General features: G+C 43.6%; 1 protein-coding gene across 1 annotated transcript in view; it reads right to left on the bottom strand.

Moving 5' to 3' along the window:
- Positions 1–5362: 5362 nt before the first annotated feature.
- LOC144827230 (uncharacterized) overlaps positions 5363–26970 on the bottom strand; it is a 630276-nt gene continuing 608668 nt past the window's right edge. Inside the window, exon 5 of the mRNA XM_078685614.1 lies at positions 5363–5947. Coding sequence (XP_078541740.1) covers positions 5492–5947 — 456 coding nt within the window. The 3' untranslated portion in view covers positions 5363–5491. The remainder of the gene's footprint in view (positions 5948–26970) is intronic.

Below are 26970 nucleotides of genomic sequence, written 5' to 3' on the forward strand. Positions count from 1 at the left end.
CCGAAGTATCGGCCAACAGTTGGTCAGAGCCGACATTGCCATACAAAAACCAAAAAGTGATTTGTTGGCACAATGGAAACTTAAACCTATTGAGGGCCACCGCAAGTGTGGAAACTGTGTCGCTTGTTCTAACACAATGGAGGGTAAAGAATTTATTCACCAAGGGACCAAATGGTCGCACAATGAATTTTCTAACTGTCGCACAAAAAATGTAGTATGTGTGATACAGTGCCCTTGCCCAAAGATCTATGTTGGGAAGACGAATCAACAGGTCAACCATCGAATCAGTCAACATCGTTCTAGAATAAAAAAGAAAGTGACGACGGCTCCCATGGTTGAACACTTTCTAGAAAAGGGCGATACTGAGTATGATTTCAGATGGTCTGTTCTGCATGTAGTAAATTTCAAAAAGAATCTTCAAGACGTAGATCGCGTTTTGCTCCAAAAGAAAGGCATATCTAATCTTAAAATTTAACAGTGCCCAGACAGGACTTAATAACCTGTGCGAGAAAGCACGCCTGTAAGACTGTAATTGCAGTGAGTGACTTGGCATTTCTTGTTACTTCCGTGGGTGGTCTAAGCGCCTTGTTCCTTCAATTCTTGTTTAAATAATGACACCTCCGAGGGTTGGTGGGTACGTAAGAAATTAACGTAATACCATAATTTTCGTTTTTTGCCCCTATATTAATCGTTCAAAAAGACCGTTTTATGTGACATTAAGCGTCTGCATTGCCAAACTCCATAACAGTTTAAATTGCTATAACGAACATTAAATGGCTCGCAAATGCTAACAAAACTTCAAAGCCCACAATGCACTGGTACCATAATCATTATAAACAATGACGAGCCATTGGCCGGCCATCTTGATTCAGTGTGAGAGCAATTCAGGCCTTAGACGGTACAGAGTTAAACGGTAAGAGGCTCAATGCATTAATCCCTCCGTTTATAGCTCTTACATTCACGTTCTAAATCGGCAAGAAGTTTACACAGTTCCGTCTTGTTCTATTTGTTAGGTATGGGTGTGCGGAGGTATTCTTGAAAGTTTACGGGCCATTTAAACAACAAAAAGGTAGGCGTTACGTTGCGTCTCTCCCTTCTTTTAAAGATAAATATTGTTTTTTCAGCAACATTGCTCATGATAATTTCAAAATGTTTCCAACAGAATAATTGGCAGATGGTCACAATTTCTCCTAACGTTTGGCCGCGAGACGGCAGAGTCAAGGTCAGTTTCCTCGTTTATAAATTTTGTATTTGAACACCGCAGACCAAGATAGGCTGCGCTATATTTACACATTTTTACCTGTTTCCATCAGGTACCCACATTAAAATGAATCCCTCGGTGTCTTAGATCATTTAGGAATACGACTCTTCCGCCACATACACAAAACCTGGTATGTATAGATGGTAAATACGTATTTGAGATACCAGGAGAGGCAATCTAATAGTTTAAGTCTAGTAATTAACTTTTTTCTTTACATCCTACAGATATAAAGAATTAAAGCCCTGATGAGAGACCAGGGACAGTGGTCCTGGCCTCGAAACGCGTCAGCATTTGTGTTTGGTGGAATATAATCTGACTAGAAATGACAACTAGGACCTAGTAGTCCAGTGATTAGTACTTTTGTCATTCATTTGGCGAAATTCCACGCACATTAGAATATTCATCCATTGTTGTCAATATATGTATTTGTGTCATTGGTATAATTTTTTGTATTTTTTGTACAATGTTTGATGTTGTCTAATCATTTTTTGTGATTTTTGTACAAACAAGTGTCAGAATATTTAAATGTACAGTGTATTTTTTCTGCTGCAATATTCAAAAAAATTGTTGATAAAAAACTAAGTAATTGGCAATAAATGAATTTGCCTGGTTTGGATCAAATAAATATTTTTCCATTCCTTGAAGGTGATTTGAAGTAAGTGTGGTTGAGACATTTTAGTGTTTTGATTTGTTACAAAGGTCTAGTTTCAACCACTGATAAGGACCTGTCTCCTTAGGGTGACAATCTTTTAAAGAAGGGCTAATATTTTTGCAATCCTTGAACTTCCGAGACCTGTGTTGAAGTACTATATTTTCCATTGAATATTAATGCTTTTTAGAACGTCGTGTAATTTATCCTTTTAAATATTGCTGGTCTGTTATGTATGATGGTTTTAAATTGTTTATGATAATATTTGATGCATTGGTCTGATGGTCTTTTGACCGGATTTAGGGGCACATTGTAAATTGCGGTTGCATCATCCCAAATGCAAAAGTCACTATTTAAGTAATCGCTAAATTTGCGAATATTTAAACAGTGAATGCATTTAGGGAATCATAAATTGTGATTCCCTAAATGCAATGCAACAATCAAAAAAATTATTTGCAATTTCGCAATTAAGAAATCCAAATTACCATCAATTCAAAGTTGATGGTAATTTGCAAGAACTTTGAAAAATGCACAAAAGTGCATTTTTCAAAGTTCTATGTTGCACACATACATGCCCTTGCAAATTCAGAGGTGCATCAGGGGGTCATTTTGGTACCTATTTGGTACTCGCAAATTGCGCATGCAATTCCCATTGATTCTGGTTTCTGGGTACCACCCTTCATCAGCCAGGTTAGCTTGAATCCAGTGGCAAAGTGAGCAAGGGACCCACGCCTGGGCATGCCATGACAACTTAGGGTGAACAAACCAAAGACAAGGAGTTGATGGGCAGAGTACTGAAACTTCAGACACACCCCCAGTCACAGATCTGGGTTGAATCCATCATCATTCTTTAGCGCACTTCGCCACCTAAGTTCAGACCCAGATATATGCAACTCAGTCTTTACCTTGTGCCTTATGAGAATCGTCCAGCCCGAACGGCCAAGCCAGGTCTTCCCTGTACCAGAAACAAGCATCCTGGGATCGGTTTCTGGGTAACACCTTTCATCAGCCAGGCTAGGTTGAATCCAGTGGCAAAATGAGCAAGGGACCAACATATTTTGCATACCCTGCCAACTTAGGGCAAACAAAGCAAACACAAGGAGATGATGGATGGAATGCTGAAACTTTTCAGACACTCACCCCCAGTCACAGATCTGGGTTAAATCCATCATCATTCTTTAGCTCACTTCGCCACCTCAGTTCAGACCCAGCTATATGCAAATCAGTCTTGACCCTGCGCCTCATGGGAACAGTCCAGCCCGAACTGCCAAGCCAGGTCTTCCCTGAACGGGAAACAAGCATCCTGGGACTGGTTTCAGGGTAACAACCTTCATCAGCCACGCTAGCTTGAATCCAGTGGCAAAGTGAGCAAGGGACCCACATCTGGACACACCCTGCCAACTAATGGGGAGCAAAGCAAACACAAGGAGGTGATGAACGGAGTGCTGAAACTTTTTGCATCTGTCACCCAAAGTGGGAAAGGGATGCCCAGATGTGGCTCTCCAAGTTAAGCTATCGTGGCTGATGAGGGGCGAAAGCCCAAAATCGGTCCTAGGATGCTTGTTTCCAGTCGAGGGAGGACCTGGCCTGGCAGTTCGGGCTGGACTGTTCACATTAGGTGCAGGGTCATGACTGATTTGCATATGACTGGGTTCAAACTGAAATGGCAAGCAAAAACACTATGTATTTAGGCCCAGATCTCTAAACTGGGGTGAATGTATGACATTGTTCTGCATTCTGTCCTTCAATTGTTCTTTTTGCATTTGTCATCCCCAAGTGGGACGAGTATGACCAGACAAGGGTCCAGTGCTCTCTCCATGCCACTGGAGTCAAGCTATCCTGGCTGATGAGGGCTGAAAGCCCAAAAACGGTCCTAGGATGCTTGTTTCCAGTCCAGGGAGGACCTGGCATGGCAGTTCGGGCTGGACTGTTCCTATAGGGCACAGGGTCAAGAATAATTTGCCTATGGCAGGGTTCAAACTGGAATGGCAGTGTGAGCAAAAAAAACATGGATGTAGGCCCAGATCTCTGTACTGGGGTGAATGTATGACATTGTTCTGCATTCTGTCCATCAATTGTTCTTTTTGCCTTAGTTTGTTATGACCTGAACTGATAACATTATAATCATTAGTATTGTCAGTATTATCGTTATTTTTATTAGTTTGTGAATCAATTGCCTCCTTCAAATATTCAGTGGCACCTGAGTAAGAGGGTGAGAAGACCCTAGAAACGCTCCCTAAGCAGCAGTATGCTATTAAGGTATTTATCGAATGCATTTTTCTAGCCAATCGTGTTTTGCAACAATAAAAGAAGGGGAGGTATTGTTCTTATATGCCTTGGATCATACATCTAAAAACATACGAATTTCCATCTCACATGTCATCTCATTAAATAGCACCCTTTAAAATAATGAGCAGCATTTCTTTTCATTCAGGCAAATAGTGCCAAAACAATGCAGTGATCGGAAAAAATAAAATCAAAGGTTCAAAACTGCTTAGGAATTTGTAAGATGTGTTAGGCTCTTAAACATGAATACGTGCCACACGCTGAGAAATCCCTATCCTAATTATTAGTCACCAGGATAACTAAATTCAAAGAAGTCATGAAACACATCATCAAATGTTGAAAATATCTCTGATCTTGAAAATATTTCCTTATGAAAAGATCCAATGTACAGTACAATACCCACAAAACTATTCATTAAAAAGATTAACAGATGGGGGATGATAAAATAGTGTGTACTTCCTGAAGACTGTGTAATTGGATAAAGCTGCATATTTAAAATTCACATGTCTTGCAATAAGGCCTTAATCTAAAGAGCACAACAAGAAGTACGCTTTTCAGTGGTAAGCAGAACTTTTAGTTGCCAGGCCCAAATCCTATTAGCTCAAATATCATCATTAAAAGTTATCATGTATATGCAGACGGCCTCATTTTGAACGAAAACGACACGAACTGCATTGCACGGTCAACATAAAAGACAATTTCTTCCTTTATGTTTATGAGAACGAAGAACTCCAGGCTGCGGGTGACAGCTAATTTCCTCTTTTCACTCCGTGCCCTTGAGCTATTAATGCACGCTGATCTTCGTTCAAGTAATAGATGGGAAAAATTAAGCATAAACACACACAGAACAAAAAACGGAGGCCATCTTCTCCAGTCCTAGAAACAGAATACAGTAAAGATAGTGAGATGAGCACAGTGGAAACATTTTCAAGATCTTAGTAATTTTAGAAATGCGGGTAGAAAGCAGTCTGGTATTGTGCTAAATGAGTGTTCAATATTATCTCTATATTGAAAAGGGATTTGCTTTCTGGATGTTGATGCTTGATTGAGCATACCTACTTGGGCACTTGAAATTCATGGTAAATACTCCATCACTTTTTAAATATATCCTGGTCACAAAGGGAAAATAATTTCATGCAAACATTTAGTAATCTCCCCATAAACTGTTCGTATACAAATCAGGATAATTTATTTAGGGATAGAAGGCTTATTGTGCTATGTAGAACTAAAACACTTTATTAAATACAACTAAAATCAATTAGTTTTTCTCCGTATGAAATAACCTCCGCTTGTCATTATTTTTGCGGAGAATCTATACGACTGTGCGATATACCATGGGCAAGTTGATTAATTTTCTCTGTATAGTATTCAGTGCTTTCCTGTAGCTGTGAAGAACAATCGCCTACACGTTGGATCCAATATGATTTGTCCATTGAATCGTCCATCTTGATTTTATCCAAGTCCCTTCTTAGCAATGTGTCCAGTTGGGGTCCACGGGAGACACCAAAAGGTTCTCTTTCAGTCCCCACACACAGGTCAAAAAAGGTGCTGGGATTGGAGGAATGAGCTTCTTGGCACGGGGAAGTCAGTTGCTTGGGATCGTCCTGATATTGCCGATTTTTAATAAGAGCCTGAAGTGAAAATATAGTCTGATTACAGGTCTCCAGCTTCAAGTCCAGTTGCTGGCATCTACGCTTCTCACTTTCCAATTGCTCTTTTAGATGAACATTGTCATTGCTCAATGTGTTCAACTAAAGGAAGAAAATAATGGGGTTTGTTTAATATTGTGCACGTGTAAGATGAAAGCTGGAACATTTGTACTAAGCTTCATCTAGAGTCAATAAAATAAATAAATAAATACTTGCATTACGAAGTTATTCTTTTTAACATAAACCGACTCTTTATTCACAATACCAGGGCATTTATAAAACACAAATTCTCACACACCAAATGCATCCGATGATTTGTTTAGAGCAAACCTAGACAAAAAGCAGTGGAGCATGGTATAGAGCAGAGGGATACAGGCAAAGGAGACATGCAGGTAAGTACTTCGGGTATAGAGGTAGGGGAGCATAAAAGAAGTGTGATCGCACAGAGGGGAGAACAATTATGCTGCACAGAGAGCCCATGCAGAAAATTCACCATGGAATCAAGTCATTAATTCTTACCTTCTTCATTGAGGTTTGGAAATCTAAGAATCGTAGGTTTCTGATTAAGATTTTCGCAGATAAACAGGTTACTCACCTTTGTAATACTCTATCTGACCACAAATTCCTCACCTTGTGAATATTCCCTACCTATCAGAGAGGATCCAGAAACTTCAAAACAGTACTCCTGCACGCCAGTATGTGGCATCGTGCAGCTTCAAATTAACCTTGTTCCACTCCAGAAGTGATGGACGGAGCAGCATATAAGTGCCATGCATTTATACTGACATGAGTTGCTTTCTTAGGCTATCTGCACCCTCAGACGCAAAGTCCTTCGGCAAATTGGTGTGACCAGTGTGCTGATCTCTAGAGTTGGAACATTTTAGATTGGAAATAGTCCAGTTCACAGAAGAGGGGTGTGAGAGAGCTGAGGAGAAACGTTTGGTTACATACAGTGCACACCAGAAAGAGGGTTATCGAAGGTAAGTGACTTGTTACTCTGATGGAATATATCTAACCACAGATTCCACAGCTTATGAATAGATACCATAGCAGTACCTCCCTACGTGGTGGGCCTGTGAACTGGCTCATGGCAAAAGGTCCTGCAGGACCGAGCAGCCACAATGCCCATCTTGGGGGAATGACTGTTGAGGCAGTAGTGCCTCATGAACATGTGTATTGGCGCCCACGTCAGCACCTACAAAAACTCCAGAACAGGCACTCCCCTAGCCAATAAAATGGTAGCAGCTTTGACTCGGGTAGAATGAGCCCATAAGCCACCTGGAGCTACTTCCTGGTCAAAGTATAGCAGATCTTGATGCAGAGCATAGTAAATCAAGAAATGGTCTGTTTCTGCACAGTCTTGCCCTCATTTGCACATGAAAGAAAGGGTATGTAGTTCCTTGTAAAGACTAGTGGGGAAATTAATTATAGGTCAGTGCTAGCCTGGGGGGGTCAGCGTGGGATGTGACTCCTCGGGAGCAAAAGCCCTCACATGGATCATGCTTCATCATCGTGCATGCTCCAGATCAGGCTGGCACTACAATGCCTGAGGGCACCCAACAGGGGGCTTTTTATTGAAGATCTTTTTGTTGTGCCGTATATGAAGCCTAGGTGTGGGGCTAACGGTATAGATTGGTGTGATCAGTGAGTGTATAAATGAGAGAAGTGCAAGTTAAAATAGGTCAAGTAGTCCTCTAAAAAAGTTTCAATAAGCAAGTCCACTTTCTTAGATTAAAAATACCATTGGCAGCATCATTGTGAAGGGAACTGGTGCAGTGGGTGGTGACAGAATCAAAGTTGCACCGGAGCTGGTGCTGAACCCAAAGTGAGTTAGAGGGTCTCAAACGGAGCCGTGGTAAAACCAGCAGGCAGAAGATCCGTCTGGAGGCCCATGCAAGAGACATAAATGTACAGCATGGCCTCCCTACAGGCCTCAACTTGAGGCATATTCACTGACGGGCTAGGATGTTTGGTGTGCATCCGTACTATGGTTGGGATCCGCTCTGATGAAGAAAAGGAGCAAGAGTGGGTGGCACATCGATGTCCTTGCGCCCTCTCTGGAGTTCGAGATTTGCGAGAAGTGGCAAGTTTCCACTTAGATTTCTTATGCCTCTTTATGGACTTACTTGAAGACTTTGCCATTGATGAAGATATGCCACAGGAACAGGACCTTCATTTCAACTTCGACTGGTAGCGTAGGGTAGTCTTCAGATGTCTGGTGATATAAAGCTTCACTATGTGGTCCCATATGGCCTTAAAATTCCTCCGAGTGCAGTCAAAGCAGGCCCTGGAATCGTGTTTTGACCCCAGGTATAGGCATACCTCATGAGGGTCTGTTACAGACATCTGTTTGCAAAACGTTCTGCCCAGCTTGAACTCTGTTGCATTAGGAGGTGACATTTTCCCATGTACGCTGTAAAATTATACATAAAAAGTCTTTAAAAGACTAGAGTCGCTCCAGATCCATGTCTGAAGGTGCAGAAAGGAACTGACTTCAGCACACATGAGTAGTGCTTATATGTGGTCCCGCTCTTTACTTCCGGAGCAGAACGATGTTGGTGCTGAGCTGCACAGCACCACCTACCAGCACACAGAAGTACTCCTTTGAAGTTTTCCGGATCCAATATCACACCTGTGAAATATTCACAAGTTAAGGAATCTATAATTAGAAGTATCCCTCAGAGTCCTTAGTTTCTGTACACTCAAAAACTTCAAAGGTCTATGCAGGGAATTTTTTATTGAAAATGTACTTTCATTGTGTGTTCCCAGTCTCCACTTATTTCTTTAGACCATCTGCTTGGCTGACAATCCACAGGAATATATCCCTAAGTGTGACACCTGGCATCTTTTGGTGTGGTCTCCCCTGACCTTTTTGGCTGCTGACGGAGGATCAAGAGGCTTTGAGGGGAAACATCCTTTACAATGGAACCGCTACAACACGGTACCGTTACGACGCAGTTTTAACAACGAAAGTCGGTACAGCGACTTTCGCTGGAGGGTGCTCTAGGATAGGGGATAGTTTAATTTACTATCCAACACCTTCCCTACTATCCACGGGGACTGGTGTTGGAATAGTAAATTAAACTATTCACTATGAGCGCCCCCCCAACGCAAGTCGTTGTAACGACTTGCATTGTTAAAACTGCGTCGTAAAGGGACACGTTGTAACGGTACGCGTTGTACCATCATACATCCGGCTTTGAGTGCCCAGTGAGCAAAAAAGAATTATATGCCGGAAAGGCCCTAAAATCCGCTAAATAACTGAGTGCAGACAGTCTTCCGGATGAATTTTAGCAGCAATTTCCAGATATGCTGCTCGATAAACTGCTGTTGGTCCTCACGGAGGCCTTAAAATGAAGGGAATTACCAAGATCAATGAGAGTGGCCCTAATGGTGGTCACATAAAAGCCAGGTAAGTACCCCACAGACACTGGTTCTTATAGACCCCTCTCTATGCTGAACATGGACCCCAAACTCCTTAGCCAGGTATTGGCAGCAGCACTCCTGCCTTTTCGCCCACAGTTGATACATGACAATCAGTCTGGTTTCATACCTCTTAGAAATACGCTCCGTAACATCCGCAGATTGGCACACATTATGCAATCACCGGAACTAAAAGAGGACAACTTTTTAGATGTAGAGCTCACTTTTGATTCTGTAAGATGGGAACACGTCTGGCGGGTCCTCCACAGAATGGGTTTGGGCTCCTAATTTATAAACTGGATAATATTGTTATGTGAAGGTCCACGAGCCAGGGGGTGTTTGGGGCGGTATGTCTCACCTGTGATTACCTTGCAGCGCAGCACTAGGCAGGGCTGTCCGGTGTCCCCCTTGATTTTTGCCAGACCTATGGAACCTTTATCTTGTCAACTGACACAGGTTCTCAGGGGGTGCGGCATACGGACGGGGGTGACTGAGCATATCACTTCATTTCATGCTGACGATCCTATGGTGAACTTGAGGCAGCCAGATCTGTCAGTACCACTGTTGTTGAATGCACTGACATAGTATTGGGAGGTCTCTGGTCTTCAGATCAACAGGAATAAATCTTTATTGTTCCCGCTAGGACAGCTTAAGGATTTACTGCTGGAACGGCTCCTGTGGGTAGAGTTGTCCTGGAGGGTAGACAAGGTCCAATACATAGGGTTACACATAGTACATGATGAAGGGCAGCTTTGCGACTATACCATGGGAATGGTGCTGGAGGGCCTGCGTCATTCAAACTGGTTCTCAAACACACTGCATATTACCTTGATGGACAAGATTGCCCTCATCAAGATGGTGGTAATACTGCATTGCCTCTATATTATGCAGGGGGCCTTTTATGAACTGCCTAGGAGTATCTTTAGAGAACTAGACTCACTATTGCTGGAGTTACTTTGGAACAGTAGGGTGTGCAGGGTGAGCCTTGATATGTTGTGGAGGGTGTGGGACCAGGAGTGGCTGGAGATCCCGGACCTAGAATTATATTATTTGGCAACCCAGCTCCAGCATGCAGTACATTGACTGGATGCTGATCCCAACTGGGACGAGGCTAGGCACATGAGTAGTATAGTTTGTCACTCTCTGTTTATTTTCTTTTATATTTCTAGTGCTGATTGATTGGGCAAACGCTGGGCCATAATTAAATGCTCCCCATTTACTTCTTTTCATGCTGAAGATACACTCGCATGCAAGCTCTCTTATCAGTCCTCGACTTGTGTTATGAGGACTTGTGATTTGTTCAATAAGTGAGTATTTGTTTGGCCTATGTGTCTTAGGTATTGCCCCTTTGCTACTTAGTAGGACCAGTTAAGTGGATCTATGTACCACTGTGATTTAAAAAAAAAATTCTTTGTGATTTGCAGATTTTTAACATACTGCACCTGCCGTTCAAAATTTGAATGGTCTGCTTTTAATACTGGTGAATACCAATTTATTATCCTTGGGAAGATAGTATCACTTTTGGTGTGGTGTTAGCTTTCTGCTGATTTTTTCTTCCTTTTCACAAAAGGTGTCTTTCTTTTCTACTTCTTTTTCCATTTTTTCCTCTAAAGAAGCCTACCCATTCGAATGTAATTAGTTATTGCAATTTCCTTTTTAATACAGTTACTGAAAACGCTCAAACCACTCTCTGTCCTGATGATGACCGCATAGTCAACCAGCGGTCGAAACGCCGTCGACGCATTCTGTGGCCACAAACTGTGAAGGACACATTATATTTGTTTTTGTTGTTCTTTCTGTACATGTAATGTTTGTATGTTAGCAACGTGTTTGGTAATATGAATTGATTGTCCTAGTTTTGCCAACACTTTTCTGTGAGTGTTCATTTGACTTGTAATGTGTTTTATTTGAAATTATATATTTAATAAATTATGAGTATTTTTTGTAATAGGTTTTGAAGTATAGGCTTCTTTCTTTCTTTCCTTCTTTACCTAAATGAATTTTCCAGTATGAATTTGTAGTTGCTATTGAATCTGTGTACCTGAACCTCTTGTTAGGTGTTATTATTAACTGTCCCTGGTTCAGGGGTATTGGACAGCCTCTGTCGTTATTAATGATTTAAGTACAACCGGTTGGTTGTGAGGGCTTTGTGCCTCGTTGTGTGGGTCTAAGACATGATGACTAACACTGTAACTCCTACCTATTCGGAGGAGTATATTTCACGCATCAAGAATGGGCCTTCCCTACTTGGTGCTACAGCAGCAACGCCTGCATTGGATGCCGGACATGCATTGCTTGATGAATTGGAGCAGTGCCGCAAAAAACATGTAAGAACCACACTACATGCCCTAATGATGACCGAATATCTTAAAAAGGATGTCATCCCTATGGGTCTACAAGTCCGCAATGTTCCAGTAATCTTTACTAATGACCCAAGTTCCAAAAAGGCTTTAGCCATATCGGTGTTACTTGTTCCCGACATTGGCTTGTGCATGGTATCGAAACAGCGTTGGAACACAGTAAGAGAGAACTGGAAATTATAGCTGATTTGGAAAAATGACTTCTAGAGGGTAATATAGTGGCTGATGCGAAAGCAGCTTTGGATAAAGTGCTTAAAACTATTGCCGAGTTCGAACACATTGAACGTACCAAGAAAACTAATAAAATACAGAAGGACATCACAAACTTTGACCAACTGCATTGTCACCCCTATATACAGGACGAATTATTTGCCCAACATAGACATCAACATTCCGATAACTACCCCATATGGGGGTGTTTTAAAAGGAATGTAGGGGTAACATTTTCTGAATCATCTGCGAGTTCAGGCGATGAATCTGATCAGGGCACTAATTCTCGTCCTGGTCCCTCTAACCTAAGTTACCCCCCACCACCTTCTTTTTTAGATCAGAGAGGGAGAGGGAGAGGCAGAGCCAAAACGCGCGTATCCTTAGCGAGCCCCCAGACACAACACTGGAATTTTCAATCAGGAGAGAGACAAAAGCGCAGGAAGTTTTATCAATGGGGCCCCCCGCAATAACTGAACGGCCGCAGACTATTCCCACTATTCCCGTTTTTAACCTTTCTGAACATCAATTGTCTTCTGCTGAGATGTCACTTTTGTCTAGGGGCTTGAGTTTTGTTCCGACTGAGAAGTCTTGTTTGTTTGATATCCAAGTGGAACTCTTGCAATTTTTTAGGAAACTACGGATCAAGGCCTTTTTTCTAGGTAAGGAAAGCCAAACGTTTGAAAATTTCTCAGGATTAAGACCTCCTTCCACTTTCAATCCACCTTCCAACCAAGTTCTGGTTGAATTATTGGCCTTTGAATCCATGGTATTGAAGGATGTGTTCTCTTTAAGTAAAAACTTCGAATGTGTCCCCTATAACATCTCCTTAAGTGAGCGCCAGGCACTGACAACATTTAAATCCAACCTTGATGTCATAATAAAGCCGGCCGATAAGGGTGGGGGTATAGTGATGCAATCACAAAATGACTATAAAACTGACATAATACGCCAGCTTTCTAATGTTAACCACTATCGTCCACTTAGAACCAGTCCTTTGATAGAGATTCAAAATTTGATTCTTGATAAAACATCTGTGGCCAAAACTGAAGGTTTTCTCACGCAGAAGGAATTTATGTTTCTCAATGCTAAGTCACCTCGTACCCCTGTATTGTATACCCTTCCCAAGGTACACAAGTGTGTTCTCCACCCCCCAGGCCGACCCATTGTTTCTGGCTGTGGGTCGGTCCTGGAACCATTGTGTAAATACATTGACAGATTTATTAAGGATTTCGCTGGTTCCACTCGCAGTTATGTGCGTGATAGTAGTGATATTATTTTCCAATTGGAATTGATGCAGTTCTGCCCTGAAACTGAATTGTTGGTGTGTATGGACTTAGAGTCCCTATACACCAACACCCCTCAATTGGAGGGGATTGAGGTGATCCGCAAAGTCTTGGACACACGGGTTGCCCCTATGCCTGTCCCAACAGAATTTATTGTTGACCTTTTGACGATTTCTTTGACAAAACACTTTTTTGAGTTTGACGGACAATATTATTTGCAGATTAAGGGTACATCTATGGGGGCTTCTTATGCCCCCAATTTTGCTATTTTGTTTGTTGATGACTTTGAACAACGTTTTATTTATGACTGTAATGTTAATCCTTTTTTTGATAGCGTTCGCAATTGGCGACGCTACATTGACGACATTTTCTTTATTTGGACTGGCACTAAGGACTCCCTGGGCACATTTTTGATCTGGCTCAATTCATGTTCAGATGACTTGAAATTTACATCCTGTTCAAGTAACAGCCAGGTCGATTTTCTGGACCTCTCTATTTTTCCACACGGTGGGAAGCTATCTACCAAATTGTTCACTAAACCCACGGCTCGGAACACTCTTTTAGAGTATTCGAGTAACCATCCGTGTGGGCTTAAAGAGGGGCTTACATTCGGCCAGTTCCTACGTATTCGTAGGAACTGTTATTTTAAGGATGATTACTTTCGCGAGGCCGAAATCCTGTCTAGGAAATTACAACAACGTGGGTATCCCCGCAAATTGGTCAAGCGCTTGATGAAACAAGCCTGGTATAATCATCGTGACCTACTACTTATTCCCCAAGTCAGGAAACCCATGACCAGGACTCCATGTGTGACGACTTTTGGCACTCGCAGTAACCAAATTACTAAAGTAATTAAAAAATACTGGCCTTTAGTTGTATCCACAGGCATCACTGAGGAATTACCGTTGTTCTCATTTAAACGAGGAAAGAACCTTCGCGACCATTTGGTCCGAGCGGCACTACCTCGTCATGAGAGCCCCACCATAACATCTTTGTGGGGTTTAAATAAAACTGTGGGACACTACAAGTGTGGTGGCTGCCTCATGTGTGTGTCTTGTGTAAACACCAAACAATTTGTACATGGCAATGTTAAGCATGACTTACGCAGTTTTTCTAACTGCAATACGACGAATGTCGTATATGCAATTTGGTGCCCGTGTGACCGGATATATATTGGCCGAACGATGCATAAAGTTAAACTACGCCTTGGCCAACACAAAAGTCGTATCCGTTGTCAAACAGAAAACGCTCCACTAGTGGCCTACTATGTGCAGTTCAATCATGCACCTGACGATATGCGCTGGCAGGTCATTGAAGTAATCAAAACCCCTGATCGAGGTGGAAGCATCTCAACGATATTAAACCGTATGGAATGTCGTTGGATGTTGAGGTGTGACAGTATTAATTCAGGTTTGAATTCAATGGAGGAATGTCATTCTGTTATTACTTGTTAAGTACTGCATACTATTTTGATCTGTTCCCCTCTCTGGATCTGGCTTTCCTGATACAATTGCCTGGTTGACCAATGAATTATACCGTACTTCTGAGATGTTGTTGGGAACTGTTCTACTCAATGTAATTGTTTCATATGCGGATTATACTTGGATGTAAAAACCTTTTTTTAATTATTGTCTGACGTTATGATAATTTTTGTCTTTTGTAACTAGACCTTTTTAAAGGAAAAATTAATTTCTTGTTCTATTTTCTTACTTCTTTTCTGTGTCTATCTTAAGATACTGAGGGACCCCTATACATCCCTATATAGTTCTCTATTTGGATATTGCGTTTTGTAGACAGTCCCTCACTATAACCACGTCATGTGTGCTATTAAGACATGCATTTTACATTTATATTTTCGATATACAGAGTATATGCACACAATTCTCTCCAAGTTCAGTGGTTGATTCAACACTATTTTTACGGCATAACTGAGAGCATTTTTGGTCCCTGTAGGTGACTTTCTTTGCCCAATATTATGAAATACCATGCCTGAATACTTTTAGGTCATATAGTTCGAAACATATTAAATTATACTGGACTGATTATCTTTGTGCCTTTTAAATTAGTAATAGCAATGTTAGCTCATCACGTCCACTGAAGGCTACCTTTACTGTTCCAAGATGTCACCCGACTTTGAGAGGTTTTTTTCTCTTTCTATTTCTATAAACGCATGCCGGCTTAATCGCGAGCTGAGTGTGCTGAGTGTAGCAGTGCTGTGAATTATCACCCACGGACTCAGTAAACACTTGTTTACTGAGTTTACTTGCATGTTGTTCCAGCATACTTTGCTCGGTGGCCTTGTTACCTATTAAATATGCATATTGTTTTTTGTTACACGTTGCACCATATAAGTATACCTTTTGATTTCAGTATTCGAGGCTCTAGTTTTTGAGTATATTTTTGATTCTGTATGGCTTATCTTTTGAATCGAGGGCCATCTTAATTGTTTTCCGGTAGACTTTTTGGTCTAATAATACCGAGTTTCACTATCTGTGGTCTTTTGTACTAGTAAATCAGTGTGGTGCTTCATGGCACGTCGCCTCATTTATGGCACATCGCCTGTTTAATAAACGGGGCTATAAGTTAAGGTAGCCTTGGAGGAAGCAAATAATTTAGTAGTTATTATACGTGTCTAGTTGTGGTGGACGATTAATACAGACTGATATATTCTTTTTTTTCATTTCTGTATATTTTTACAGATTGTTGCCTGAATTATTACTGGGATTAGAACCCCGGGTAGTCCTGGGTGAAGTTAATAATCCTGTGGCTACTCAGTATGACGAGGCTTGGCACATGAGTAGTATAGTTTGTCACTCTCTGTTTATTTTCTTTTATATTTCTAGTGCTGATTGATTGGGCAAACGCTGGGCCATAATTAAGTGCTCCCCATGGACTTCTTTTCATGCTGAAGATACACTCGCATGCAAGCTCTCTTATCAGTCCTCGACTTGTGTTATGAGGACTTGTGATTTGTTCAATAAGTGAGTATTTGTTTGGCCTATGTGTCTTAGGTATTGCCCCTTTGCTACTTAGTAGGACCAGTTAAGTGGATCTATGTACCACTGTGATTTAAAAACATTTTTTTTTTGTGATTTGCAGATTTTTAACATACTGCACCTGCCGTTCAAAATTTGAATGGTCTGCTTTTAATACTGGTGAATACCAATTTATTATCCTTGGGAAGATAGTATCACTTTTGGTGTGGTGTTAGCTTTCTGCTGATTTTTTCTTCCTTTTCTCTAAAGGTGTCTTTCTTTTCTACTTCTTTTTCCATTTTTTCCTCTAAAGAAGCCTACCCATTCGAATGTAATTAGTTATTGCAATTTCCTTTTTAATACAGTTACTGAAAACGCTCAAACCACTGTCTGTCCTGATGATGACCGCATAGTCAACCAGCGGTCGAAACGCCGTCGACGCATTCTGTGGCCACAAACTGTGAAGGACACATTATATTTGGTTTTGTTGTTCTTTCTGTACATGTAATGTTTGTATGTTAGCCACGTGTTTGGTAATATGAATTGATTGTCCTAGTTTTGCCAACACTTTTCTGTGAGCGTTAATTTGACTTGTAATGTGTTTTATTTGAAATGATATGTTTAATAAATTATGAGTATTTTTTGTAATTGGTTTTGAAGTATAGGCTTCTTTCTTTCTTTCCTTCTTTACCTAAATGAATTTTCCAGTATGAATTTGTAGTTGCTATTGAATCTGTGTACCTGAACCTCTTGTTAGGTGTTATTATTCCCAACTGGGAGAGGTCCCTGTTAGCGGGCATGCATGCAGGATATCAACTGAGGTCACTTGTGAAGCGTAGCAGACATTTGCCCCACACTCTCCCCTATTTGATCAGGCTGATGGGCAGACCCAGGGATGGGACAGTTCAGAGAGTATTAAAGTGGGCTTCCCATGTGCCCAATCTGGACATTTGGATTATGCACCCATTGACCAGATAGCGCAGTCAATCTTCACAGAGGAGCGGCAGTAGGGAGGCTGCCTGACGCTAGCCGACCTATACCCGGGGAGTGGATTTATGTTATGGTATTTAATATTTCCAACGTGCACAGATACTGCAAGAGTGTCCCGGCGTGAACCTTGAGAGAGTGTAGAAGCACCAAGAGCCAATATTAGGTAAATAGATGAGTTTTAAGCTTCTTCTTGAAGAGAATTGGGTCCTGAATGCACAGAAGCGCAAAGTGCAGATCGTTCCAGGCCAAAGCGGCCTTTACAGCTAGAGAACTGCCGTCTGTCCTTTGCAAACGGAAATGCAGGATTTGGGCTGGAAGTTGAGTATAGGAACGCAGTTCTCTTGCAGGGGTATAAAAGGAAAACCGTCTCTGAAGATAGCCGGGCCCAGTGGCATAAAGAGCACGGTGGGCGATAACAAGGATCTTAAATCTGACCCTCTCTGCCATGGCAGCCAGTGTAAGGCGCGTAAGTGTTGTCTCATGCTACATCTGGTGGAAACGTTCATGAGCAGCCTGGCAGCAGCGCTCCGCACCACTAGCAATTTAATTAATAGGTAGCTTGGGATGCCAGCATATGTTGGCATAATCTATCCGAGAAAGAATAAGGACTCCTTAGCCACCTGAGGAAGAAGGGGAGGAAACTTTCTGAGGGGCTTTAAGACACCAAAGCAAGACCCAGCCAGCTTCTTGAGCTGGGATGAGAATCGGAGATTGTCCCCGAACCAGACCCCTAAGTTCTTAACTGGGTTACCTGAGGAAGAAGGCAATACAGAGTCGGAGGGCCAGAGTGATTTCCTAAACCGGGCGGGAAAGTTGCCAAATAAGAGTATTTCCGATTTCTCCTCATTGCATTTTAATTCAGCCCCCGCCAGCCAACGGAAAACTGTGGGCAGGCAGTGTTTGGTGGCCAAAGTAGAGACTTCATTTTTCCTCCAAGTGAACAGGAGCTGTGTGTCATCTGCATACGCTACAGGATGACATGTACACCTTTATTTTGCATCTGGGACAATGTCTTCAATAAGCCTTGATTGCAGCCACAGCACCCCAATCATGGCCAATATTACTGGAGGCTCCTGACATCTCTGACACCCTGGCTACTATGTTGTCTATGGCCGGGGACAGCAGACTTGTAATGCACCTTTATCAAGCCTTGCACGCAGATCGGCGAGTCAAACCACTGCGGGTGGAGGAGAAATTGCAATCCCCAAGTGATAAACCCCTTTCCCCCAAAGATTGGTCCAAAATAAACGCAGCTATCTGTAGGGTATCAGTGAGCTCCAATATAATATAATACACATGACTTACATGTCCCGCAAGTGACTAAACACTATTTACCGAACGCAAGATCCATGCTGTCTGAGATTTGAGGCAGTAGAGACTGATTTTTGATATATGGTTTTGCGATGCCTGCCCATGGCTGCGTATTGGGTAGAGGTACTAGCATAGCTGAAACGTGCGACGGGGTGGGATGTCCCTCTATTGATTACTAAATGCTTGCTGGGCCTGCTGCCAGGAGATCCGAAACGAAAATTCACCAGATGTTTTAAGGTATTGGGCCTCATGGTGGCAAAACGGCGCAACCACTGGATGAGTAGCAGACCCCAACTTGGAAAAGGTGGGAGAGAGATCTACGGGGATGGGCAAGTGCAGAAGGGGAACATATAAGAATGACAAGGAAAGATGATAAGCTGCTTGAAGCGCTATTTGCATAAGGAATGATGTTGCGGGACTTGCTGGACTATGTACAGCCTATGACTGTAAGGATGGAGGACTGGGATGAAAGGGTGGGTTGAGGGGACTCGACCATACGAGGCCTACTTCTGTCTGATAATAACAGCATTATTTGTGTTCCCTATGTGCCGATCAAATATGCACTATTTATATAATAGATAAAAACTGTGGACTGTTCTCTACATGGAAGCTTGAAAGAGGGGCCAGAGGGGGTTATAGGATAACTTCCAGTTATACAGTATTTAACTAGTTATATGCGTTGCATGCCACAATGTCAGATGAGAAGTACAATCGCTAATATCCTGTATGTGAAGTAAGTTAATAAGACACACTTTAAAAAAAACCTGTGCCAAGCTACCTAAGGGTGAGCACAAATAATTGGACTAATGTATAGTACTCATTAAGCATGGGCGTAAAATCCGTTACGCTCGCGGATTTTTCGTATTTTCGGGGAATCCGCAATCCGCGAACTCTCGCGGATGCGGCGAGAATACGCTAAATCCGCGCGAAGCGGATTTTTTGTTTGTGTTCGCACTGCTCGCGCTGCTCGCGGTCCGCGGCGCGGGCAGGAACAATCTCGCACTAGCGAAAGTACAAAAATTACTTAGTAAAGGAAGTGGCCCAGTCTCCAACTTCCTGTTCCTGTCCAGCAAGCTCCTCCCATAGGGGTGGGGTGAAGGAAGTGCCCCAGTCTCCAACTTCCTGTTCCTGTCCAGCAAGCTCCTCCATTTCCTGGCCACTTTTCGATCATTCTTGACTGGGAAGGATTACTTTTTGTGGTTGCTGCTGGATATTTGGATTTGAGGCTTTTTGGATTAATTTTGGATTCGAATTTTGATTTCACAAAGAAGTAAGTTGATGTTGTTTGTTTGTGGTGATTTTTGTGTGTGTTTTTTTTTTCGACTTTTTGGGGGGAAAATCTGCAAGTTCGCGAGCTGAGGATGTTTTTGCTTGTGTTCGCACTGCTCGTGTCCCGCGCAGCAACAATCTCGCACTCGCGAAATTGTAAAAATTACAATTCTGCTGCACATGAATTGAAAACCACCAGGCTTATTTATGGGTGCATGGATGATACAACAGTTTTGTTAAAATTATTTTTGTTAACATGATTCTGTGCTCTGATGTCATCCATTATGCCCAGGGGGGCCCAGAATCGGTCTGTTCGCGGATTTTGTGGGTTTTTGCCACGTTCGCGCCGTGAAGCAACAATCTCGCACTCGCGAAATTGTAAAAAATGCAATTTTGCACCGGAAAACCACCAGCAGGCAGCATAAGCCTTCTGAAAATGGATGGATGGCATTGGATTGTGGTGATTTGATTTGTGTTGTGTGTTTTCACTTTTTGGAGTAGGGGTTGGGTGCTGGCTATGTTGGTGGTGGCCATTTTGAGGCATGGTCCTGGCCATGTGGATGGGGGGGTCAAGCGGCCATTTTGAAGGCAGGCAGTGAGCTATGAGACATAGGCCTACACCCATTGTGCCTTGCTTTCACCCATGGTGCCCAGGCGGAGTCAGGGGTACATGAAAGCACAACCCTCTGTGTGTGTGCTCTCTTGGATCATTGTTAAATTCCTGTTTCCCAAAAATGTAGCAAATCCTAATTATGAAAATTCCATATTGTGTGGTGTGCACGTGTGTATTCATAAATGCCTACTTGCTAACTGTTTATTCAAGCGCTAGATATGCAACATTTATATTTACTGATGTTCCTCTGTCTTCATTTGCGTTTAGGTGCACAAAACTACGCATCATCGTTGAGCATCAGTGCCAGGAAGAAGTGCTGCTGCGGCCTGTTGTTAAGACATCTGAAGAAGATGGCTCCAAAAAGAGGTGCCCGTAGGTCCTCTTCCAAGAAAGATGTCTCTACTAAGGAGAAGAAGAAGCAAGTGGCACCACTTACCAAGGCGACTGGTTGCTCAACCAAGACATTTTTTGGGCAACAACAACCAAAAAAACAAAGGCCCACCATGAGTGCTGCACAGGTAGCCTGTTTAGTTGTTGAATCACCAACGACCAGTGATGTTGGATCATCGCAAGAAAGTAGCAGCACGCCATCAACACAGGTTTTAACTCATCTCACAAGTACTATTCAACAACCAAAGCCGCAACAACAACTGCATGGGCTACTAGTACAAGCAGAAGTACATGCGCAAGGAGCTGTCCGAGAAGGAGCTGTCCGAGAAGGAGCTGTCCGAGAAGGAGAAGGCCGAGAAGGAGAAGGCCGAGAAGGAGAAGGCCGAGAAGGAGAAGGCCGAGAAGGAGAAGGCCGAGAAAGAGAAGACCGAGAAGGAGAAGGCCGAGAAGGAGAAGGCCGAGAAGGAGAAGGCCGAGAAGGAGAAGGCCGAGAAGGAGAAGGCCGAGAAGGAGAAGGCCGAGAAGGAGAAGGCCGAGAAGGAGAAGGCCGAGAAGGAGAAGGCCGAGAAGGAGAGGTCCATGGAGACTTGCAAGTAGAGGTCAGTGAAGATGGCCATGGAGCGGTGCAAGTTCCCACAATGGTTGTTCTTCCAGAAGTAGGGGCACAGGAGGAAATTGACTTTGGAGCCGGGGTATCATGTCAGGAAGACGAAGCCACTCCTCCTGATGATTCATTTTCTCCCAGCTCCCCAGCAAGGAAAAGATCAAGGAGGATGTGTAGAAGTTCCTCTTCAAGCCCCGCTCCATCAGACGATGATCTGGATCTGGATTGGCAACCATCTCCGATGTCTGAGAGGGAGGCACACCATGAGCTGCGAAAGGTATCAAATGTTAAAAGGAAGGGCCCCGGAAAGCTTATACTTATGGATCCGAACGTCGGACTTGATGAAGTGGTGCATTCTGATGTTGTTGAAGAGGATGACAGCAATGACCTAGTCATCACACATGTCAGTCCAGCCACACCGGCCATGCAGCAGACAGACATTTACACCCTATCCCGACGTCATGCTGAGCGTGACCCTGGCGACGTGCCACTGGTAGCACCACCAACGCAGTCAAGTAGTACCACAAGTTCAACAAAACCTACAGCTCCCATATTTTCTCCCCGGAGGGGGACTCCATCCCGCTCGACTCCCTCAAGTAAGGTTGCTGCAATAATTGCACAACCCAGTAGATGTCTGCAAGGCTCATCCACCACTGCTTCATCTGGCATTGGCACCAGTATCACCTCGTGCGGCAAAACCAGAAGTTTCCAGTCCCCAGTTTGGAACTTTTTTAGTGTCCACGAAAAATATGATAACATAGCCGTTTGTTGCATTTGTAAGACTAGAGTTAGCCGTGGTAAGACTGGTACCAACTATGGAACCGGAGGCCAGATAGGTCATCTTGAAAGAAAGCACGCTGTCGAATGGTTTCCGCACCTAGCAAAAGTCAAGGGAAAGCGATCCCAAAGGGCAAGTGGCCAAAATATACCCATAGTAGGTGTTTCATCTGAAGATGATGGGGAGGTAGAAGAAGCGTCAGACATGTGTCCGGTTGCACCCAGTACCCCTTGCAGCATCACACCCTCCGTAACACATAGCAGGCACACTGAGAGTCTGGGAGACACACCAATGCGGAAAATGTCAACACTGATCAGAAGTGGGTCGAAGAAGGCATCCGCATCATCCCGTAAATTTGTCCAGCGCACCATTTCAGGCATGTTCTCCTCAGATGCGCAATTTCAACGCAACCACCCAACTGTACGCCTCTATAACACTAAGCTGGCAAAAATGCTAGCGGTGGACCTTCTCCCTTTTTCGTTTGTCGAATGTGTGGGTTTCCTTGAACTCGTGGCAACATTGGCCCCTAAATGGAAGGTTCCTAGCCGGTACTATTTTGCCAGGGTTGCTGTTCCAGCACTACACAAAGAGGTGCTTGAGTTGGTGGGGGCAGCTTTGCAGAAGAGTGCTGTTCACACTATACACCTGACAACAGACATGTGGACCAGTTGCGCAGCCACTGATTACATGTGCATCACTGCACACTGGGTCTCTTTTTCAGGGGTTATTAAACAGATAAATGCAGGTGGTGATTTGGTCGAGATTTTTAAGGGTGCTCGTAAACATGCAACATTAGCCATGTTTGGCATGGAGAAAAGTCATACTGCAGTCAACATTTTGGCTGACTTTAACAAAAAGGTCTTGAAATGGCTGCGCCCAAGAAATTGCAAGGTTGGTTATGTTTCTACAGATAATGGCAGGAATGTAGTTAAGGCCATGGAGGACGGTTTCTATATCAGAGTGCCGTGTTTGGCGCACTGTATCAACCTTGTTGTGCAAAATTTTTTGAAAAAAGAACTTGCAGTCGACAAAACACTGACCATCTGCAGAAGAATATGCACACATTTCAACCATTCTTTTAAGGCCCGGAAGGAGCTGAGGCGCAAGCAAAATGAACGTAGAATGCCAGTGAAAGCACTTATCCAGGAGGTAGCAACACGTTGGAACTCAACCTTCTACATGCTTGAGCGTCTGCATGAGCTGTTTCCAGTAGTCAATGAGTATTTCTACAACCTGGGTGGTGATACGACAGGAATGATGCTAGCGGTGGAGCAATGGCAGCTAGTTAAAAGCCTGACAGACATGCTTCGGCCTTTTGAGGTCTTCACGCGTGACGTGAGCAGGGAGGACTGTTCTTTGAGCAAAGCTATCCCACTGTTGCTGAAGCTCGAGCACCAAGTCAAGGTGGTGTCTTCACAATTAAAGGACGTTGGAAAGAACGAAGCACATGAGTTGGCGCAGAGATTATTACAACGCCTAGTTAGCAATGAACGGCTTGTAAATATCAAGAAACAACAGCACTACATTTGTGCTACTATTCTGGATCCACGTTACAAAAAGCCATTGTTTGGCAAAGTAATAATTCCTTTTGAAACATCGGATGTTACAGAGTACAAAGGTTGGCTAGCTCAGTCAGCCATTCGTTTTGAAATAGAACGGAAGGAAACTGTAGGAGAAGACAGTACTACTAGTCAATCAGCAGGCGATCAGGCGTCCCAAAAAAGCACTTCACCATCTGTGCCTGTGGCAGAAGTGAGTGACTTTCCCTCTGAGCCGTTAACCACACCAGCAACCGTATCATCTGCACCAGGCACATGCGATATGTCTGAAGCGAGTTGGCTAACTCAGCTAGGGTTTCCTGGTCCTAGAAAGGACACAGAAGTGCAAAGTACAGGAATCCGGGAGGACATTCTTTCAATGGTGCAGGCCTATCTGGATGACTCAACAGAGGTCAATATTACTGAGGACCCATTGGCGTATTGGCATGGGAAAAGAAAAATATGGCGAGAGCTCACCAACCTGGCTATCAATTACTTGTCTTGCCCACTCGCAAGCGTGTCTTCAGAACGTGTTTTTAGTTCTGCTGGTGGCATTGTGACTTCCAAAAGGTCCCGCCTCTTGCCCGCAAATGTGGAGCGGCTCACCTTGATAAAGATGAACCAGCACTTCATACCACCAGATTACAGAGTACGAGAATGCACGCAGGAAGAAGAGGACACCGCCCTACCCGAGGAAAGTTCTCCTCAGTTACCAGAAGTAACCCCGACTGATGAGTTAGCAGAGTATGAGGACGAGTTCTGCTTCCCTGACAGCGAGTTCTGAAAATGACTCAATCAATCATTCATTAATTGTAAATAGTCCTCCTTATTCACTTTTATTCCTGTATGTCTGTCTTTCTTTAGCAAGTGCTTCATCACATTCCCAACAAAACTGTAATCACCCAATCAAACAACAAGCACATCAGCAGAACTGTCTTGATTTTGATGCAGCAGCATTCCACCGGTTCACAACAGTTAGTTGACAAGAACTCAGTCCTGGTCGTCTATCCTGAGTCCTCCTCCTCCAGACTCACCCTATCCATTACCCATAATGCTGATGCCTGGATTCTGCACAATGAAGAAATGAAGAAATGAAGGAGCCAGCCCTCAAACACAAATTACAGGTAAGATAAGCTTTTGGATGGGAGGTAGTATAATGGAGTATTCGGAGAGGCGAGAGAGTGACAGTGGTACTAGCAGCAAAGTCCTAGGGCTCTTGAATTAACAAAGTCTGTGACAGGCATTTACTTAGGAAAAAATGTGGCCTATTGCACGTGAACGTGTAGGCGTTCTATTGCTCGCTTGCCTGTCTCAGGGGTGCTGTCTCTGGGGTTTCTAGGTTTTAGGGTTGTGTCAGCACCGCTACCACATTTCTAATGTTGATTGCTTTTGATTTGCAGAAAATCCACGCCGGGAAACTCCAGTTGTGGCCCTGCTGCAGAACGCGTTAGGACTCTGTGAATTCCAGGTGGAGCCAGCCCTCAAACACAAATTACAGGTAAGATAAGCTTTTGGATGGGAGGTAGTATAATGGAGTATTCGGAGAGGCGAGAGAGTGACAGTGGTACTAGCAGCAAAGTCCTAGGGCTCTTGAATTAACAAAGTCTGTGACAGGCATTTACTTAGGAAAAAATGTGGCCTATTGCACGTGAACGTGTAGGCGTTCTATTGCTCGCTTGCCTGTCTCAGGGGTGCTGTCTCTGGGGTTTCTAGGTTTTAGGGTTGTGTCAGCACCGCTACCACATTTCTAATGTTGATTGCTTTTGATTTGCAGAAAATCCACGCCGGGAAACTCCAGTTGTGGCCCTGCTGCAGAACGCGTTAGGACTCTGTGAATTCCAGGTGGAGCCAGCCCTCAAACACAAATTACAGGTAAGATAAGCTTTTGGATGGGAGGTAGTATAATGGAGTATTCGGAGAGGCGAGAGAGTGACAGTGGTACTAGCAGCAAAGTCCTAGGGCTCTTGAATTAACAAAGTCTGTGACAGGCATTTACTTAGGAAAAAATGTGGCCTATTGCACGTGAACGTGTAGGCGTTCTATTGCTCGCTTGCCTGTCTCAGGGGTGCTGTCTCTGGGGTTTCTAGGTTTTAGGGTTGTGTCAGCACCGCTACCACATTTCTAATGTTGATTGCTTTTGATTTGCAGAAAATCCACGCCGGGAAACTCCAGTTGTGGCCCTGCTGCAGAACGCGTTAGGACTCTGTGAATTCCAGGTGGAGCCAGCCCTCAAACACAAATTACAGGTAAGATAAGCTTTTGGATGGGAGGTAGTATAATGGAGTATTCGGAGAGGCGAGAGAGTGACAGTGGTACTAGCAGCAAAGTCCTAGGGCTCTTGAATTAACAAAGTCTGTGACAGGCATTTACTTAGGAAAAAATGTGGCCTATTGCACGTGAACGTGTAGGCGTTCTATTGCTCGCTTGCCTGTCTCAGGGGTGCTGTCTCTGGGGTTTCTAGGTTTTAGGGTTGTGTCAGCACCGCTACCACATTTCTAATGTTGATTGCTTTTGATTTGCAGAAAATCCACGCCGGGAAACTCCAGTTGTGGCCCTGCTGCAGAACGCGTTAGGACTCTGTGAATTCCAAGTGGAGCCAGCCCTCAAACACAAATTACAGGTAAGATAAGCTTTTGGATGGGAGGTAGTATAATGGAGTATTCGGAGAGGCGAGAGAGTGACAGTGGTACTAGCAGCAAAGTCCTAGGGCTCTTGAATTAACAAAGTCTGTGACAGGCATTTACTTAGGAAAAAATGTGGCCTATTGCACGTGAACCAACACGATGACAGTGTTCTGTTAAATGAAATTACTGCAAAACCACCACCCACCCAGCTCAAAAGTAGTAAAAAAACAGGTATGCTCAGATAAAGTTTGAAAAAGTATATTTATATCCCTAACAAAATAATCTCCCGCAAGACCCTCCCTAACCCCAACAAATAGTCCTCAAAAGTCCCCAAAAAACCCAACTCCCAATTCCCACCCCCCAACAGTCTCAAAAAAAGGGGCAAGGGACACTCTATGGATGCAAGCTGGTAAGTTTGGCCTCCAGGGCATCATGCTTTAGGGCCAGGGCATCATATTTTTCCTGGAGGATGGCTTGCTCTAGGCGGAGGCCCTCCACCACATTTTGAAATTTGTGCCATTTCTGGACCTCCGCCTCTAGGTCTGACACTCTGCGGAGTGCACGGCGCAAGCGTCCTTTGACAGTGCTGCGAGGTGCAGCTTTTGCTGCGCGGCGGTGGCGTCTTCCGGCACGGCTCCGGTTCGCTGGAGCACTGTGCTTACCGGCAGAACGTGGGGTAACAGAGGAGGATGTAGACGATGTTAAGTTGGATGCACTGGAGTGCGTGTCATCCCCCTCGAGGTCCACCAGTCGCCGA

This window comes from Lissotriton helveticus, chromosome 4_1 (assembly GCF_964261635.1).
Source record: "Lissotriton helveticus chromosome 4_1, aLisHel1.1, whole genome shotgun sequence".
Taxonomy (NCBI): Eukaryota; Metazoa; Chordata; class Amphibia; order Caudata; family Salamandridae; genus Lissotriton; species Lissotriton helveticus.